At 41.7% G+C, this 16799-nt stretch overlaps 1 protein-coding gene across 4 annotated transcripts in view; it reads right to left on the reverse strand.

Annotated features, from left to right (window-relative positions):
- LOC110529643 overlaps positions 1-16799 on the reverse strand; it is a 44174-nt gene that overhangs the window by 22015 nt on the left and 5360 nt on the right. Inside the window, exons 2-4 of one of the 4 annotated variants that reach the window (XM_036985066.1) lie at positions 16422-16458; positions 13857-13872; positions 7311-7326 (exon numbers count right to left, since the gene is read on the reverse strand). The exons of 1 other annotated variant lie outside the window; for it this stretch is intronic. In XM_036985066.1, coding sequence (XP_036840961.1) covers positions 7311-7326; positions 13857-13872; positions 16422-16436 — 47 coding nt within the window. In that variant the 5' untranslated portion in view covers positions 16437-16458. Of the gene's footprint in view, positions 1-7310; positions 7327-13856; positions 13873-14086; positions 14132-16421; positions 16459-16799 lie in introns of those variants that run through there. 2 more of the 4 variants (XM_036985064.1, XM_036985065.1) reach the window with 2 other exon arrangements.

The following is a 16799-nucleotide window of genomic DNA, read 5'->3' on the forward strand; positions in this document are numbered from 1 at the left end:
GTTCTTGGGGACTTTCAATGCTGCAGAAATGTTTTGGTACCTTTCCCCAGATCTGTGGCTCAACACAATCCTATCTCGGAGCTCTACGGATTCCTTTGACCTCATGACTTGTTTTTTTCCAAATCATGTCTAATCAATTGAATTTACCACATGTGGACTCCAATCAAGTTGTAGAAACATCTCAAGGATGATCAATGGAAACAGGATGCACCTGAGCTCAATTTGGAGTCTCATAGTAAAGGGTCTGAATACTTATGTAAATAAGGCATTTCTGTTTGTAATTTTTAACAAATTAGCTAACATTTCGAAAAACCTGTGTTAATTTTCTCGTTATGGGGTATGATGTTTAGATTGTTGATTTTTTATTTATTTATCCATTTTTGAATAAGGATGTAACATAAGAAAATGTGGATAAAGTCAAGGGGTCTGAATACTTTCTGAAGGCACTGTATGTATTTCCTGTATTTCCTGTATGTACAGTGCCTTGCGAAAGTATTCGGCCCCCTTGAACTTTGCGACCTTTTGCCACATTTCAGGCTTCAAACATAAAGATATAAAACTGTATTTTTTGTGAAGAATCAACAACAAGTGGGACACAATCATGAAGTGGAACAACATTTATTGGATATTTCAAACTTTTTTAACAAATCAAAAACTGAAAAATTGGGCGTGCAAAATTATTCAGCCCCTTTACTTTCAGTGCAGCAAACTCTCTCCAGAAGTTCAGTGAGGATCTCTGAATGATCCAATGTTGACCTAAATGACTCATGATGATAAATACAATCCACCTGTGTGTAATCAAGTCTCCGTATAAATGCACCTGCACTGTGATAGTCTCAAAGGTCCGTTAAAAGCGCAGAGAGCATCATGAAGAACAAGGAACACACCAGGCAGGTCCGAGATACTGTTGTAAAGAAGTTTAAAGCCGGATTTGGATACAAAAAGATTTCCCAAGCTTTAAACATCCCAAGGAGCACTGTGCAAGCGATAATATTGAAATGGAAGGAGTATCAGACCACTGCAAATCTACCAAGACCTGGCCGTCCCTCTAAACTTTCAGCTCATACAAGGAGAAGACTGATCAGAGATGCAGCCAAGAGGCCCATGATCACTCTGGATGAACTGCAGAGATCTACAGCTGAGGTGGGAGACTCTGTCCATAGGACAACAATCAGTTGTATATTGCACAAATCTGGCCTTTATGGAAGAGTGGCAAGAAGAAAGACATTTCTTAAAGATATCCATAAAAAGTGTTGTTTAAGTTTGCCACAAGCCACCTGGGAGACACACCAAACATGTGGAAGAAGGTGCTCTGGTCAGATGAAACCAAAATTGAACTTTTTGGCAACAATGCAAAACGTTATGTTTGGCGTAAAAGCAACACAGCTGAACACACCATCCCCACTGTCAAACATGGTGGTGGCAGCATCATGGTTTGGGCCTGCTTTTCTTCAGCAGGGACAGGGAAGATGGTTAAAATTGATGGGAAGATGGATGGAGCCAAATACAGGACCATTCTGGAAGAAAACCTGATGGAGTCTGCAAAAGACCTGAGACTGGGACGGAGATTTGTCTTCCAACAAGACAATGATCCAAAACATAAAGCAAAATCTACAATGGAATGGTTCAAAAATAAACATATCCAGGTGTTAGAATGGCCAAGTCAAAGTCCAGACCTGAATCCAATCGAGAATCTGTGGAAAGAACTGAAAACTGCTGTTCACAAATGCTCTCCATCCAACCTCACCGAGCTCGAGCTGTTTTGCAAGGAGGAATGGGAAAAAAATTCAGTCTCTCGATGTGCAAAACTGATAGAGACATACCCCAAGCGACTTACAGCTGTAATCGCAGCAAAAGGTGGCGCTACAAAGTATTAACTTAAGGGGGCTGAATAATTTTGCACGCCCAATTTTTCAGTTTTTGATTTGTTAAAAAAGTTTGAAATATCCAATAATTGTCGTTCCACTTCATGATTGTGTCCCACTTGTTGTTGATTCTTCACAAAAAAATACAGTTTTATATCTTTATGTTTGAAGCCTGAAATGTGGCAAAAGGTCGCAAAGTTCAAGGGGGCCGAATACTTTCGCAAGGCACTGTATGTATTTCACTCAATCTAAAGCATAGACTTTGAATATGACATAGTCAGATTTTAGTTTGGAGAAATCACGTAACGGACTATTGGTGAAATACATGTTGTCAATATAGGATGAATGAAATGAATGATTGATGATTTACATTTTTATTTTGGGTAGTAATGACCGTTACTGAAATACTAGCTTTTTATTTTTTGAGAGGTGATTCAGTCATGATCATCTATTTTATATTGGGTGCATAATGCGAGCGGCCATTATCAATGCTAGTTGTTTTGGTTTTGGAGAGGTACTCATCTCTCCTTGTCACATGTAATGATGCTGGAGAGACGAAGCAGGTACGGGGAGTAAAACATTTAATTACGGACATATATAACGAGTCAAGCATAGCTCCAGCGAACAGAAACTAAGACAAAAAAGCAATCAATGCAGCAGCCGGGAACAAGAAAGGACAAATATAGGGGAGGAAATGAACATGTGATAAGTGAGTCCAATAACGCTGATGCAAGTGACGAGGGAAGGCAGGTGTGAGTGATGGATGGCAGGAACGTGTGATGTGGGTAATCTGGCGCCCTCAAGCGCCAGGGGAAGGGAAGAGCGGGAGCAGACGTGACACTTCTATTTTATTTTGAGTTGTAATGCGAAGAGATCATTACTGTAATACTAGTTAGTTTCTTTAGGAGAGGTGGTTCAGAAATAATAATCACCTCATTTTATACTGGTTATTTTGGTTTTGAAGAGGTGGTTCAGCGTTAATCATCTATTTTATTTTGGGTTGTAATGCGGGCGACTATTACATAAATACTAGTTATTTCTTATATAGTAGTGTTTATTTTGAAGAGGTACCCAGTGAATGAGTTGAGCTGTTTATGAATATTGGTAATTCTGTGTGAGATTTACCAAGTGAATGAGTTGAGTTGTTTATGTATAGTGCGTTGTATGTTTCATTGTTTGGTTGTCTGTGGATTATGGCAGGGTTTATTGGGTAATGGCCCAAGAGTGGAATAAAAAAAATTAGGAGTAGGACAGAAATTATTTGAAGAGGTTGAACGTATTTGTTCATAAAATGTTACTTTGTATCACCACCAGGGGGCACTGGTGTAGAACATATTACTATGACTATACACCTTTACGATATATCATTAGGATTTTTTTTTCTCACCTTTATTTAACCAGGTAGGCTAGTTGAGAACAAGTTCTCATTTGCAACTGCGACCTGGACAAGATAAAGCAAAGTTCGACACATACAACAACACAGGGTTACACATGGAATAAACAAACATACAATCAATAATACAGTAGAAAAGTCTATATACAGCATGAGGTAGAATAAGGGAGGTAAGGTAATAAATAGGCCATGTCCCCATGAAAATGTGAAGCAGCCTTAACAAAGGCGACCAAGACGACCAATGAACACCCCAGGGGTGAGTCCTATGACTGACCGACAGATAGACAGACATAACTGAGATATAGTGCGACCATCTTGAGTAAATGAAGGAACTAACTTCTGTTGTAGGTTTTCTCCTCTCTCACAGCAGGAAAGCAACAGAACCAATCCCAGGCGAAGACCCTTATGAGCTACCCATAAACATTGGAGAATGGGTGAAACTCAGGGTCCACAAGCGAAAATGGAACCAACCACGATGGATGGGTCTGTTCCAGGTAACCATGGTAACACCAACAGCGCTGCGTTGGTCATCACACACACACACACTATGGTTGTGAAACCAGAAAATCGCAACCATGGGAAAAACACATACAGGGTATTTATTGCTCTCCAAATCCTACTTGTTCCCTTTGTGGACGGGGATGTGGAGAATAATAAATGGGGGAAATCAGTGACATACATAGGATTACAGGGGAGGGGGAACGCATCTGGCACACAAGTAATGATTCTCCAGAAACCCACCCCCACAGCCTCTCTGTCGGGAACCCAGGCAGTACCAATTGGAAAGAATGATTTTGGTTGTTAATTACTCAATTTTATGCAATGGAACAACACCAGGGTTCGACAAAGAAACATCCATTATACTATTCTGATGTTGGTCACTAGGGGGAAGGAAGTAACATGGGAAAATGGATTATCCAATAAGGCAATAGGTAATAGTACAGATGCAGCTAAATCATTTAAGGAGAGTGGGCACATTGAGACTAAATGGCCAAGGTAGGAGAAGGTTCCTAGCGTACAACCAGGCAACAATTCCCATCTGATTAAATGCATAGGACCTCCAAAAGTACAATGGGGAGAGTATTTGACTTGCAGTGTAAAGCCCCTAAATGATAAAGGAGATGTTGTGTTAACAGGATTAAAACCCACAATAACTTTCCCTGTTTGTATCTGCAACTCAGGGAATGTGGATGTAGGAAAGACCACTAATTGCCTGTCTTACACAGGCCTAAACACAGATACCAATAGTTTTGATGTGCTGGATGGGCAACAACTGATAACTAGGGTAAATATGTCAAACATAAGCAAAGGCATGGGGACAACACCGGATCATCTCTGGATCTGTGGGGGTATAACAACAAATAAATAACATCTTGAGTAAATGATGGGGGATCCAGAAGGTAAAGTGAGATACCCCTTGTCACTGCATAGCCACATCCATCCAAAAGGTGCTCCCATGCCTTCCTCTATCCTAGAGAGGTTTACACCTGTCACCTGTTGCTGTACATCTACTACACTAAAATCCCCTTTATCATAGTTTCTCCTATCACTATACTCTTCTCTCAGTTGACCCATATATACACGACAAGCTCTAGTATCTCCCATATCTTCCATCTACCACATTAGGTAAGTTTGCTCCCTTCTTTTGACCACCCCAACATACAGTGCCTTGCGAAAATATTCGGCCCCCTTGAACTTTGCGACCTTTTGCCACATTTCAGGCTTCAAACATAAAGATATAAAACTGTATTTTTTTTGTGAAGAATCAACAACAAGTGGGACACAATCATGAATTGGAACGACATTTATTGGATATTTCAAACTTTTTTAACAAATCAAAAACTGAAAAATTGGGCGTGCAAAATTATTCAGCCCCTTTACTTTCAGTGCAGCAAACTCTCTCCAGAAGTTCAGTGAGGATCTCTGAATGATCCAATGTTGACCTAAATGACTAATGATGATAAATACAATCCACCTGTGTGTAATCAAGTCTCCGTATAAATGCACCTGCACTGTGATAGTCTCAGAGGTCCGTTAAAAGCGCAGAGAGCATCATGAAGAACAAGGAACACACCAGGCAGGTCCGAGATACTGTTGTAAAGAAGTTTAAAGCCGGATTAGGATACAAAAAGATTTCCCAAGCTTTAAACATCCCAAGGAGCACTGTGCAAGCGATAATATTGAAATGGAAGGAGTATCAGACCACTGCAAATCTACCAAGACCTGGCCGTCCCTCTAAACTTTCAGTTCATACAAGGAGAAGACTGATCAGAGATGCAGCCAAGAGGCCCATGATCACTCTGGATGAACTGCAGAGATCTACAGCTGAGGTGGGAGACTCTGTCCATAGGACAACAATCAGTCATATTGCACAAATCTGGCCTTTATGGAAGAGTGGTAAGAAGAAAGACATTTCTTAAAGATATCCATAAAAAGTGTTGTTTAAAGTTTGCCACAAGCCACCTGGGAGACACACATATTGTTGATCTGGAAATAGTCTCTGATGACAGACTGTTACAGTACACTTGGTTCTGGGTGCCAAGATTACCAGGAATCTGCTGCAGTGCTGCTTCAATATCAGTCCCGGCACGAGAGACAATGGGACAGAAAGCAATGATGACATCACTCTCCGCCGATGACGTCACCTTCGTTAAACCTTTTGTAGTGAGCCGGCGATTTATTTCCTCATGAGACCCCAGAGTATTCCCAGTCAGAATGGTAAAGAACTTCTCCATCTTCAACTCTATAGAATAATAAACATATGGTTTAAGTATGTGGTTAAGCAACTGTGACACCTCAGTTACAACATAAGCATATTCAAAGAGTCTTACAGCCTGCCATCATGATGGATCTCAGTTGCACGTTCCCTAAATGACAGCGTTGTAGGCTAACTTCAATTGTATTGAAGCCTCTGCTACAATAAAGACATCTAACTACCCTGCGGGAATCACTTGCTGTGCCCTTACAGGCAATGTCCGCTAAAATTGATGGGCACTGACAAAATGACAGAGCCAATTCATTTTCAATGGAAGGAAAGCAGATCTCGCTAAAATGAGCACGGCCAAATACGTTCAGAGAACAGAGGGATGCAAAAAGTTGGAGATAGTGGAACTTTTAGCAAAGTCCTGGTGATATCGCGGTGTGATTGACCAATTGGGGACCATAACGGTTCGACTGGTGCACAAACATTCAGCACCATGCCAGCGCCACAGCAGCACAAACTACAGTAGATATCGGGTCAAATATTCTATGGGCGCGCAAACATTCAGCAACACGGACAGCGCCACGATCAGCGCAAACTATCTACCTGCGCACAATTATTTAGGGCAATGGACAGCGCCACGACCAGCGCAAACTGATAGCTAGTAGGCTTATTGTTTTCAGACACAACCTTTGTGCATCACTACAAGAATGACAGGTTTAGGAAACAAAATATATGTCAACTCTTAACAATGGATATGAGAAGCCTAGCAACGTATGCTGAATGTAATAACATGCACAAGTTACTGTTGCCATTGTCAATTACTTTTATTTCTACCCATCTAAACATGGAAGACAATAGCTGTCAGAGGAATTTGGTCAGATTACTGAATTGCCTGGAATCTGCTGCAGTGATGCTTCAATATCAGTCCCAGCATGAGAGACGGTGGGACAGAAAGCCATGACGACACTCTCCTCTGGTGATGTCACCTCAATTAAGCTAGTGGTTACGGTGAGTTGCTGTGTTATGCCCTCATGAGACCCTAGAGTATTCCCAGATACAATAGCTAGTAGAGCTATCCTTGGCACTACAGAGAGAAAAAACATTTAGGTAAAAAATGCCTGTGCTGCAACAATGGTACATTGTGGTACATTCACATGCGTCAAATTTGTTTGCAAAGTATGTCATGAAATACATAGGGGACATTTCGGAAATATGCCCCTGAAGGTGCAGTTGTATCCGCTTTGCAGCTGCACTTTTCTTCACCTGTGCTGCAGTGCAGGGAAACGTAATAAGCTTCCCAACTGTGGGTATAATATCAAGGTTCGATTTATAACAGGTACTTTCTTACCTTTTGGAAAATCCTGCTGCAACAGAGAGAGAAGTTCAGAAATTACCCCAGAAAGTAAACTCTCTCAATTTTGCATCAAAGTTAACAGTTTTTTGGTGCTGTGACTCATTCTGATCACCCATTCAATGTATATTAACTGCTGGGGTTGCTACAGAGAGGTCACAGGGGGGTCCAGTGTAGCCATGTAATTAGTAACCCTGCTGATTGCTTTAATGCTTATGGATTGTTTTTAGTTCCCAAAGCTAATGTCTAGGCTTTAGTTAAGGGGACTAATGCGGTCTTGACGGTCCAGATAAAATATGTTTAATCATTCCTAGGAAAGTGTCTGGACACCAGCATAATACATTGTATATTTTTGTTTTAAGAAGCTGAGGGATGGAGCTGGAGAAATGTAACCTCTCTCAAATACAAAGCTATGCATGCAAGGACTGACACATGTTTTGAGGCTATATAGTGTTTGTTCACGTTTACTTTGCTTACAAACCCACAAAACAAGCTTATATTTTGGGTTCCGAATGGGTACGACAACTAAACTCATGAGGCATTTATAAGTTATATTCTTCAAGATTCATTGAGTACATGTAATTCATTTATAAGTCCAACAATAGGGATAGCAGCTGCTGATTGCCCCTTTAAAACATCTAAACTGGAACAACCATTTCAGTAATGGGTGCAAAACGTCCAAGTAACAGATTGGAATAGCAGAGCAAAATGTATGTTATTTATATTTGAGTAGCATAGGATATTTAAACAATCAACATACAGTACCAATCAAAAGTTTGGACACACCTACTCATTCAAGGGTTACTATTTTTACTATTTTATACATTGCAGAATAATAGTGAAGACATCAAAACTATGTAATAACACGTATGGAATCACGTAGTAACCAAAAAAGTGGTAAACAAATCAAAATATATTGTAGATTCTTCAAAGTAGCCACCCTTTGCCTTGATGACAGCTTTGCACACTCTTGGCTTTCTCTACCAGCTTCAGGGGAAATTATTATCCAACAGTCTGGAAGGAGTTCCCACATATGCTGAGCACTTGTTGGCTGCTTTTCCTTCACTCTGCTGTCCAACTCATCCCAAACCATCTCAATTGGGTTGAAGTCGGGTGATTGTGGAGGCCAGGTCATCTAATGCAGCACAGCACTATTTTTAGTCAAATAGTCCTTACACAGCCTGAAGGTGTGTTTTAGGTCATTGTCCTGTTGAAAAACAAATGATAGCCCCACTAAGCGCAAACAAGAGGGGATGGCGTATCGCTGCAAAATGCTCTGGTAGTCATGCTGGTTGAGTTGAGTTTTTTTTTTTTTTTTACAGGGACAGTGCACATTAATCAACGTTTCAGTAAAAGTGCCGATTTTAGCCGGCCGGCTAATTTTCAACCGCAGTCCCTGGGCAGGTTATTAAAAACAATTACAATATAGACAATAGCAACATAGGACAAGCAAGACATAGCATACAGACATAACAACATAGGACAAGCAAGACGTGGCATACAGACATAGCAACATAGAACAAAAAGCAGCTAAAAAAAGTGTGACTTAAATAATAAATAACTGACAGTGCCACCAACAAAGCACCCCCACATCTCCTCCTCCATGCTTCACAGTGGGAACCACACATATGAAGATCATCCATTCACCTACTCTGCATCTCACAAAGACAGGGCGGTTAGAATCAAAAATCAGAAATTTGGACTAATCAGACCAAAGGACAGATTCCACCGGTCTAATGTCCATTGCTTGTGTTTCTTGGCCCAAGCAAGTCTCTTCTTACTGGTGTCCTTTAGTAGTGGTTTCTTTGCAGCAATTTGTCCATGAAGGCCTGATTTACGCAGTCTCCTCTGAACAGTTGATGTTGAGACAAGTCTGATACATGAACTCTGTGAAGCATTTATTTGGGCTGCAATTTCTGAGGTGCTGTCACGACGTCCGCCGAAGTCGGCCCTTCTCCTTGTTCCGGTGGTGTTCGGCGGTCGACGTCACCGGCTTTCTAGTCACCATCGATCCATGTTTCAGTTTTGTTTTGTTTTGTCTGTATTACACACACACCTGGTTTCTATTACATATCACGTTCCTTATTTAACCCTCTGGCATACATTCCTGTTCTGTCCGTGATTGTTTATGTCGTTAGTGGTTGTGTTATGTGTTAGTGTTTTTTGTATGTTCCTATTTGGAATTTTGAGTAAACTCAGTTATGTTACTCAATACCTGTGTTCTGACTCCGCTATAACTCTGCACCCAATCGCTGACAGGTGCAGTTAACGCTAATGAACTAATCCTCTGCAGCAGAGGTAACTCTGGGTCTTCCTTTCCTGTGGCGGTCCTCATTGAGAGCCAGTTTAATAGCGCTTGATGGTTTTGTGACTGCACTTGAAGAAACTTTCAAAGTTCTTGACATTTTCCACATTGACTGACCTTCATGTCTTAGAGTAATGATGGCCTGTTGTTTCTCTTTGCTTATTTGAGCTGTTCGTGCCATAATATGGATTTGGTCTTTTACCAAATAGGGTTATCTTCTGTATACCACCCCTATCTTGTCACAATACTGATTGGCTCAAACGCATTAAGAAGGAAAGGAATTCCACAAATTAACTTAAATGCATTCCAGGTGACTACCTTTAAAAAACATATATATTTTATTTTTATTTCACCTTTATTTAACCAGGTAGGCTAGTTGAGAACAAGTTCTCATTTACAACTGTGACCTGGCCAAGATAAAGCAAAGCAGTTAGACAAAAACAACAACACAGAGTTACAAATGGGATAAACAAACGTACAGTCAATAACAAGTTGGGAAAATGTATATACAGTGTGTCTAAATGTAATAAGATTAGGGAGGTAAGGCAATAAATAGGCCATAGTGGCGAAATAAATTACAATTTCGCATTAACACTGGAGTGAAAGATGTGCAGATGATGATGTGCAAGTAGGGATACTGGGGTGCAAAAGAGAAAAAAAAATAACAATATGGGGATGAGGTAGTTGGGTGGGCTATTTACAGATGGGCTGTGTACAGGTGTAGTGATCGGTAAGCTGCTCTGACAACTGATGCTTAAACTTAGTGAGGGAGATATACATCTCCAGCTTCAGTGATTTTTGCAATTCGTTCCAGTCATTGGCAGCAGAGAACTGGAAGAAAAGGCGGCCAAAGAAGGTGTTGGTTTTGGGGATGACCAGTGAAATATATACCTGCTGGAGCGCGTGCTAAGGGTGGATGTCACTATGTTGACCAGTGAGCTGAGATAAGGCGGGGCTTTACCTAGCAAATACTTATACATGACCTGGAGCCAGTGGGTTTGGCGATGAATATGAAGCGAGGGCCAACCAACGAGAGCATACAAGTCGCAGTGGTGGGCAGTGTATGGGGCTTTGGTGACAAAACGGACGGCACTGTGATAGCAAATTGGATGTAGTCTGAGTTGAGTGTTGGAGGCACTCTACTTGTAAATGACATCGCCGAAGTCAAGGATCGGTAGGATATATACAGAGAAAAGAGTCGGCCTGAGAATTGAACCCTGTGGACAACAGGCCCTCCGATTTGACACACTGAACTCTGTCTGAGAAGTAGTTGGTGAACCAGGCGAGGCCGTCATTTGAGAAACCAAGGCTACTGAGTCTGCCGAAAATAATGCAGTGATTGACAGAGTCGAAAGCCTTAGCCAGGTCGATGAAGACAGCTGCACAGTACTGTCTTTTATTGATGACGGTTATGATATCGTTTAGGACCTTGAGCGTGGCTGAAGTGCACCCATGACCAGCTCGGAAACCAGATTGCATAGCGGAGAAGGTACGGTGGGATCCAAAATTGCCGATGATCTGTTTGTTAACTTGGCTTTCGAAGACAGGGCAGGATAGATATGGGTCTGTAACAGTTTGGTTCTAGAGTGTCTCCCCTTTGAAGAGGGGGATGACCGCGGCAGCATTCTAATCTTTAGGGATCTCAGACGATACGAAAGAGAGGTTGAACAGGCTAGTAATAGGGGTTGAAACAATTGCGGCGGATAATTTTAGAAAGAGAGGGTCTAGATTGTCTAGCCCAGCTGATTTTGTAGGGGTCCAGATTTTGCAACTCTTTCAGAACATCAGCTATCTAGATTTGGGTGAAGGAGAAGCAGGAGGGGAGCTTGGGCAAGTTGCTGCGGGGGATGCAGAGCTGTTGGCCAGGGTAGCCAGGTGGAAAGCATGGCCAATCGTAGAAAAATGCTTGTTGTTTCCTAGCCTCAGTGCAGTGGGCAGCTGGGAGGAGGTGCTCTTATTCTCTATGGACTTTACAGTGTCCCAAAACTTTTTAGAATTTGTGCTAAAAGATGCACATTTCTGTTTGAAAAAGCTAGCCTTTGCTTTCCTATCTGACTGAGTATATTGGTTCCTAACTTCCCTAAAAAGTTGCATATTACAGGGGCTATTCGATGCTAATGCAGTATGCCACAGGATGTTTTTGTGCTGGTCAAGGGCAGTCAAGTCTGGAGTGACCCAAGGGCTATATCTGTTCTTAGTTCTACATTTTTTGAATGGGGCATGCTTATTTAAGATGGTGAGGAAAGCACTTTTAAAGAATAACCAGGCATCCTCTACTGACGTGATGAGGTCAATATCCTTCCAGGACACCCGGGCCAGGTCGATTAGAAAGGCCTGCTTGCTGAAGTGTTTTAGGGAGCATTTGACATTGATGAGGGGTGGTCGTTTGACCGCAGACCCATTACGGACGCAGGCAATGAGGCAGTTATTGCTGAGATCCTGGTTGAAGACAGAAAAGGTGTATTTAGAGGGCAAGTTGGCCAGGGTAATATCTATGAGGTTGCCCGTGTTTACGGATTTAGGGTTGTCCATGATAGGTTCCTTGATCATTTGTGTGAGATTGAGGGCATCTATCTTAGATTGTAGGATGGCCGGGATGTTAAGCATATCCCCGTTTAGGTCACCTAACAGTACGAACTCTGAAGATAAATGGGGGGCAATCAATTCACATATGGTGTCCAGGGCACAGCTGGAGGCTGAGGGGGGTCTATAACAAGCGGCAACAGTGAGAGACTTACTTCTGGAAAGGTGGATTTTTAAAGATTGAATCTCAAACTGTTTTGGCGCAGACCTGGATGGTATGACAGAACTCGGCAGGCTATCTCAGCAGTTGATTGCGACTCCGCCCCATTTGGCAGTTCTATCTTGACGGAAAATGTTGTAGTTGGGGATGGAAATTTCAGCAATTTTGGTGACCTTCCTAAGCCAGGTTTCAGACACGGCTAGGACATCAGGGTTGGCGGAGTGTGCTGAAACAAAGGCTTTTACGGTTACAGAAGTCAACAAATGAGAGTTAGCGGGCCGGGGCTAGCAGATCGGTCTTCGGCGACATCGCAGTGGAAAAGCCTGTTGAAACCACACTGGACGATTACATTGGCAGACCAGTCATGATGGATAGGCTGGGGCTCCGTGTTGACAATAAAGGGTCCAGGCCAGTTGGCAAAAGAGGTATTGTAGCCCAAGAAGTTAGCTGGTATATGGGCCTAGCTCAAGGCTAACTCGTGCTTGCTTCGGGACAGAGGCGTTAGCTAACAGTAGCCACTCAATTACAGCTAGCTAGCTGCGATGATCCGGTGTAATGGTCCAGAGCTTGCGGCAGAAATCATGTGATGTGGTTGAAAGAATAAAGCTGGTTGAAAGAATTCCAAGAGTGTGCAAAACTGTCATCAAGGCAAAGGGTGGCTACTTTGAAGAATCTCAAATGTAAAATATATTGATTTGTTTAACACTTTTATGGTTACTACATGATTCAATATGTGTTACTTCATAGTTTTCATGTCTTCTCTATTATTCTACAATGTAGAAAATAGTAAGAAATAAGGAAAACCCTGGAATGAGAAGGTGTGTCCAAACTTTTGACTGGTACTGTACATGCAAAAACATAGATATTAAAACAAACTATTCTAAAAATCTACCTGCAAAAGAGCATGCTGGGAAATATGATAATAATGGGCATGGTTTTGGTTCAATGCTGGCTATTAACACCAACAGTGGGGTTATTTTACACCACTGAGTGTTAATTTAATTGTTAATTTAATTATTGCATCGACACTAGAAATGTTACACTGACAAATCAACACTGGTCAATTTGCTGTGTGCTATGAAAGGGACACATCTGCAGGCTTTCTATACATTTAAAGAATCTTTTAGAATTCTGAAGAACTGTTGATGCAAGGTTATTCTTGGGCAAGAGTTCTCCAAGAAACCTTAAGAGCTGAGGAAGAACCATTAAAGAACCTTCATTTTTTTCAGTGTATGGGCGTGCAAAAGTTCTGTACCATGGACAGCACCACGAACAGCACAAACTGATAGGTAGCAGCCCTATTGTTATCAGACAACCTTTTTTTGCCAAGATGCCCATTGTTCCTATTCCCCTGAAATGTTGAAATGTTAAATAAATAGAAGATGATTGCAATACTGATCTCAGGACTCTTTGATATCCTGCTACAGGCAGTTACCACAAGTTAATTGGGACCCAGATACTGCAAAATATATGTTTGATTTCACAGTAGGCATACCTTTTGGAGGTTCCTGCTGCAACAGAGAGAAAAGTTCAGAAATCACACCAGATTGTATTATAAACAATTTATAAGATTACAATGCTTTATTGCATGATGACGTCACCCTTATTAACGCCGCATATTTAAAATTGAATTAATGTCAATTATCTAATTTAATTGTACAGTTGGTAATATCAGCTGACAAGAATCAAAGTTTGAAATGAGAGTATATGCTACACATGCAGTACCTGGATGTTATTCTGCTCATAGGTCTCCATGTCATCTGCATTCCCCACATTGAATAAACACACTTTAACACTCAGCACTAGCTAATAGAAATAAAAATCACATTTGGTGTGTCATTCGATTTTGAATGCACATGATTCAAAATCGAATGACACACCAAATGTGATTTTTAGTGATTTTTAGCTAATTATGGAAAAATGTCTTGTAATGAAACTTTATTTAACCAGGTAGGACAGTTGAGAACAAGTTCTCATTTACAATTGCGACCTGGCCAAGATAAAGCAAAGCAGTTCGACACATACAACAACACAGAGTTACACATGGAGTAAAACAAACATACAGTCAATAATACAGTAGAAAAATAAGTCTATATACAATGTGAGTAAATTAAGTGAGAGGAGGTAAAGGCTAAAAAAAAGGCCATGGTGGCGAAGTAAATACAATATAGCAAGTAAAAACAATGGAATGGTAGATTTGCAGTGGATGAATGTGCAAAGTAGAGATAGAAATAATGGGGTGCAAAGGAGCAAAATAATTAAATAAATAAATACAGTAGGGGGAGAGGTAGTTGTTTGGGCTAAATTATAGATGGGCTATGTACAGGTGCAGTAATCTGTGAGCTGCTCTGACAGCTGGTTCTTAAAGCTATTGAGGGAGATAAGTGTTTCCAGTTTCAGAAATTTTTGTAGTTTGTTCCAGTCATTGGCAGCAGAGAACTGGAAGGAGAGGCGGCCAAAGGAAGAATTGGTTTTGGGGGTGACCAGAGAGATATACCTGCTGGAGCACGTACTACAGGTGGGTGCTGCTATGATGACCAGTGAGCTGAGATAAGGGGGGACTTTACCTAGCAGGGTCTTGTAGATGACCTGGAGCCAGTGGGTTTGGCGACGAGTATGAAGCGAGGGCCAGCCAACGAGAGCGTACAGGTCGCAGTGGTGGGGAGTATATGGGGCTTTGGTGACAAAACGGATGGCACTGTGATAGACTGCATCCAATTTATTGAGTAGGGTATTGGAGGCTATTTTGTAAATGACATCGCCGAAGTCGAGGATTGGTAGGATGGTCAGTTTTACAAGGGTATGTTTGGCAGCATGAGTGAAGGATGCTTTGTTGCGAAATAGGAAGCCAATTCTAGATTTAACTTTGGATTGGATATGTTTGATGTGAGTCTGGAAGGAGAGTTTCCAGTCTAACCAGACACCTAGGTATTTGTAGTTGTCCACATATTCTAAGTCAGAACCTTCCAGAGTAGTGATGTTGGACAGGCGGGCAGGTGCAGGCAGCAATCGGTTGAAGAGCATGCATTTAGTTTAACTTGTATTTAAGAGCAATTGGAGGCCACGGAAGGAGAGTTGTAGGCATTGAAGCTTGCCTGAAGGGTTGTTAACACAGTGTCCAAAGAAGGGCCAGAGGTATACAGAATTGTGTTGTCTGCGTAGAGGTGGATCAGAGACTCACCAGCAGCAAGAGCGACATCATTGATGTATACAGGGAAGAGAGTCGGTCCAATAATTTAACCCTGTGGCACCCCCATAGAGACTGCCAGAGGCCCGGACAACAGATCCTCCGATTTGACACACTGAACTCTATCAAAGAAGTAGTTGGTGAACCAGGCGAGGCAATCATTTGAGAAACCAAGGCTGTCGAGTCTGCCGATGAGGATGTGGGGATTGACAGAGTCGAAAGCTTTGGCCAGGTCAATGAATACGGCTGCACAGTATTGTTTCTTATCGATGGCGGTCAAGATATTGTTTAGGACCTTGAGCGTGGCTGAGGTGCACCCATAACCAGCTCTGAAACCAGATTGCATAGCGGAGAAGGTATGGTGGGATTCAAAATGGTCGGTAATCTGTTTGTTGACTTGGCTTTCAAAGACCTTAGAAAGGCAGAGTAGGATAGATATAGGTCTGTAGCAGTTTGGGTCGAGTGTCCCCCCCTTTGAAGAGGGTGATGACCGCAGCTACTTTCCAATCTTTGGGAATCTCAGACGACACGAAAGAGAGATTGAACAGGCTAGTAATAGGGGTGGCAACAATTTAGGCAGACAATTTTAGAAAGAAAGGGTAAGTAAATTCTCGCTGTCTGTGGGAAGTTTGTTTACATCTTGAATTGATTCTTGAATGTTAGGGCCTTTGTTAACGTCTGTAGGAAGTGTGTTTGGCTCGCCTCGTGTGGCTGAGTAGTTGCCCCTTGCATCTGACAAGAGGTCCTCTTGAGGCCTACTTAATGGTGCTAAGATTTCCATCTGCAAATATCCCTAATGCCAATAACATATCTATAGAAGAAAATGAATAACAAACTAGGAAAGAGGTCTTTGAACATTTGCAGCATCTTTACCTCCTTATTGTTCATGACTGACTGTATTTCACTGACCCTGCAGAGCGACACAGACAGGATCACCTGTTACTGAAATACAGACAAGAGGGTAGCTGTATCCCAACATGGCGACCAAATCAAAATGGGCGAGTGGGGGTGTCGAAAGGAAAGTAGTGAGCATGTCGAAAGGAGTGGGTGTGTCGAAAGAAATGGGTGTGTCGAAAGGAGTTTTGATTGAACTTGTGAGTTTTTTTTCTTCCATTTCTTATTACGCAACTACCTTACATTGAGATATAGTTTGGACTTCTGTTTTCAAGCCAGATGATGAGTCTGAGTCATATTTAAAAGTTACTTATTAAAGGTATTGACGATGGGGTCTACAGTTGCTTCATGTGTTGT

Source organism: Oncorhynchus mykiss, chromosome 8, assembly GCF_013265735.2.
Source record: "Oncorhynchus mykiss isolate Arlee chromosome 8, USDA_OmykA_1.1, whole genome shotgun sequence".
NCBI classification, from domain to species: Eukaryota; Metazoa; Chordata; class Actinopteri; order Salmoniformes; family Salmonidae; genus Oncorhynchus; species Oncorhynchus mykiss.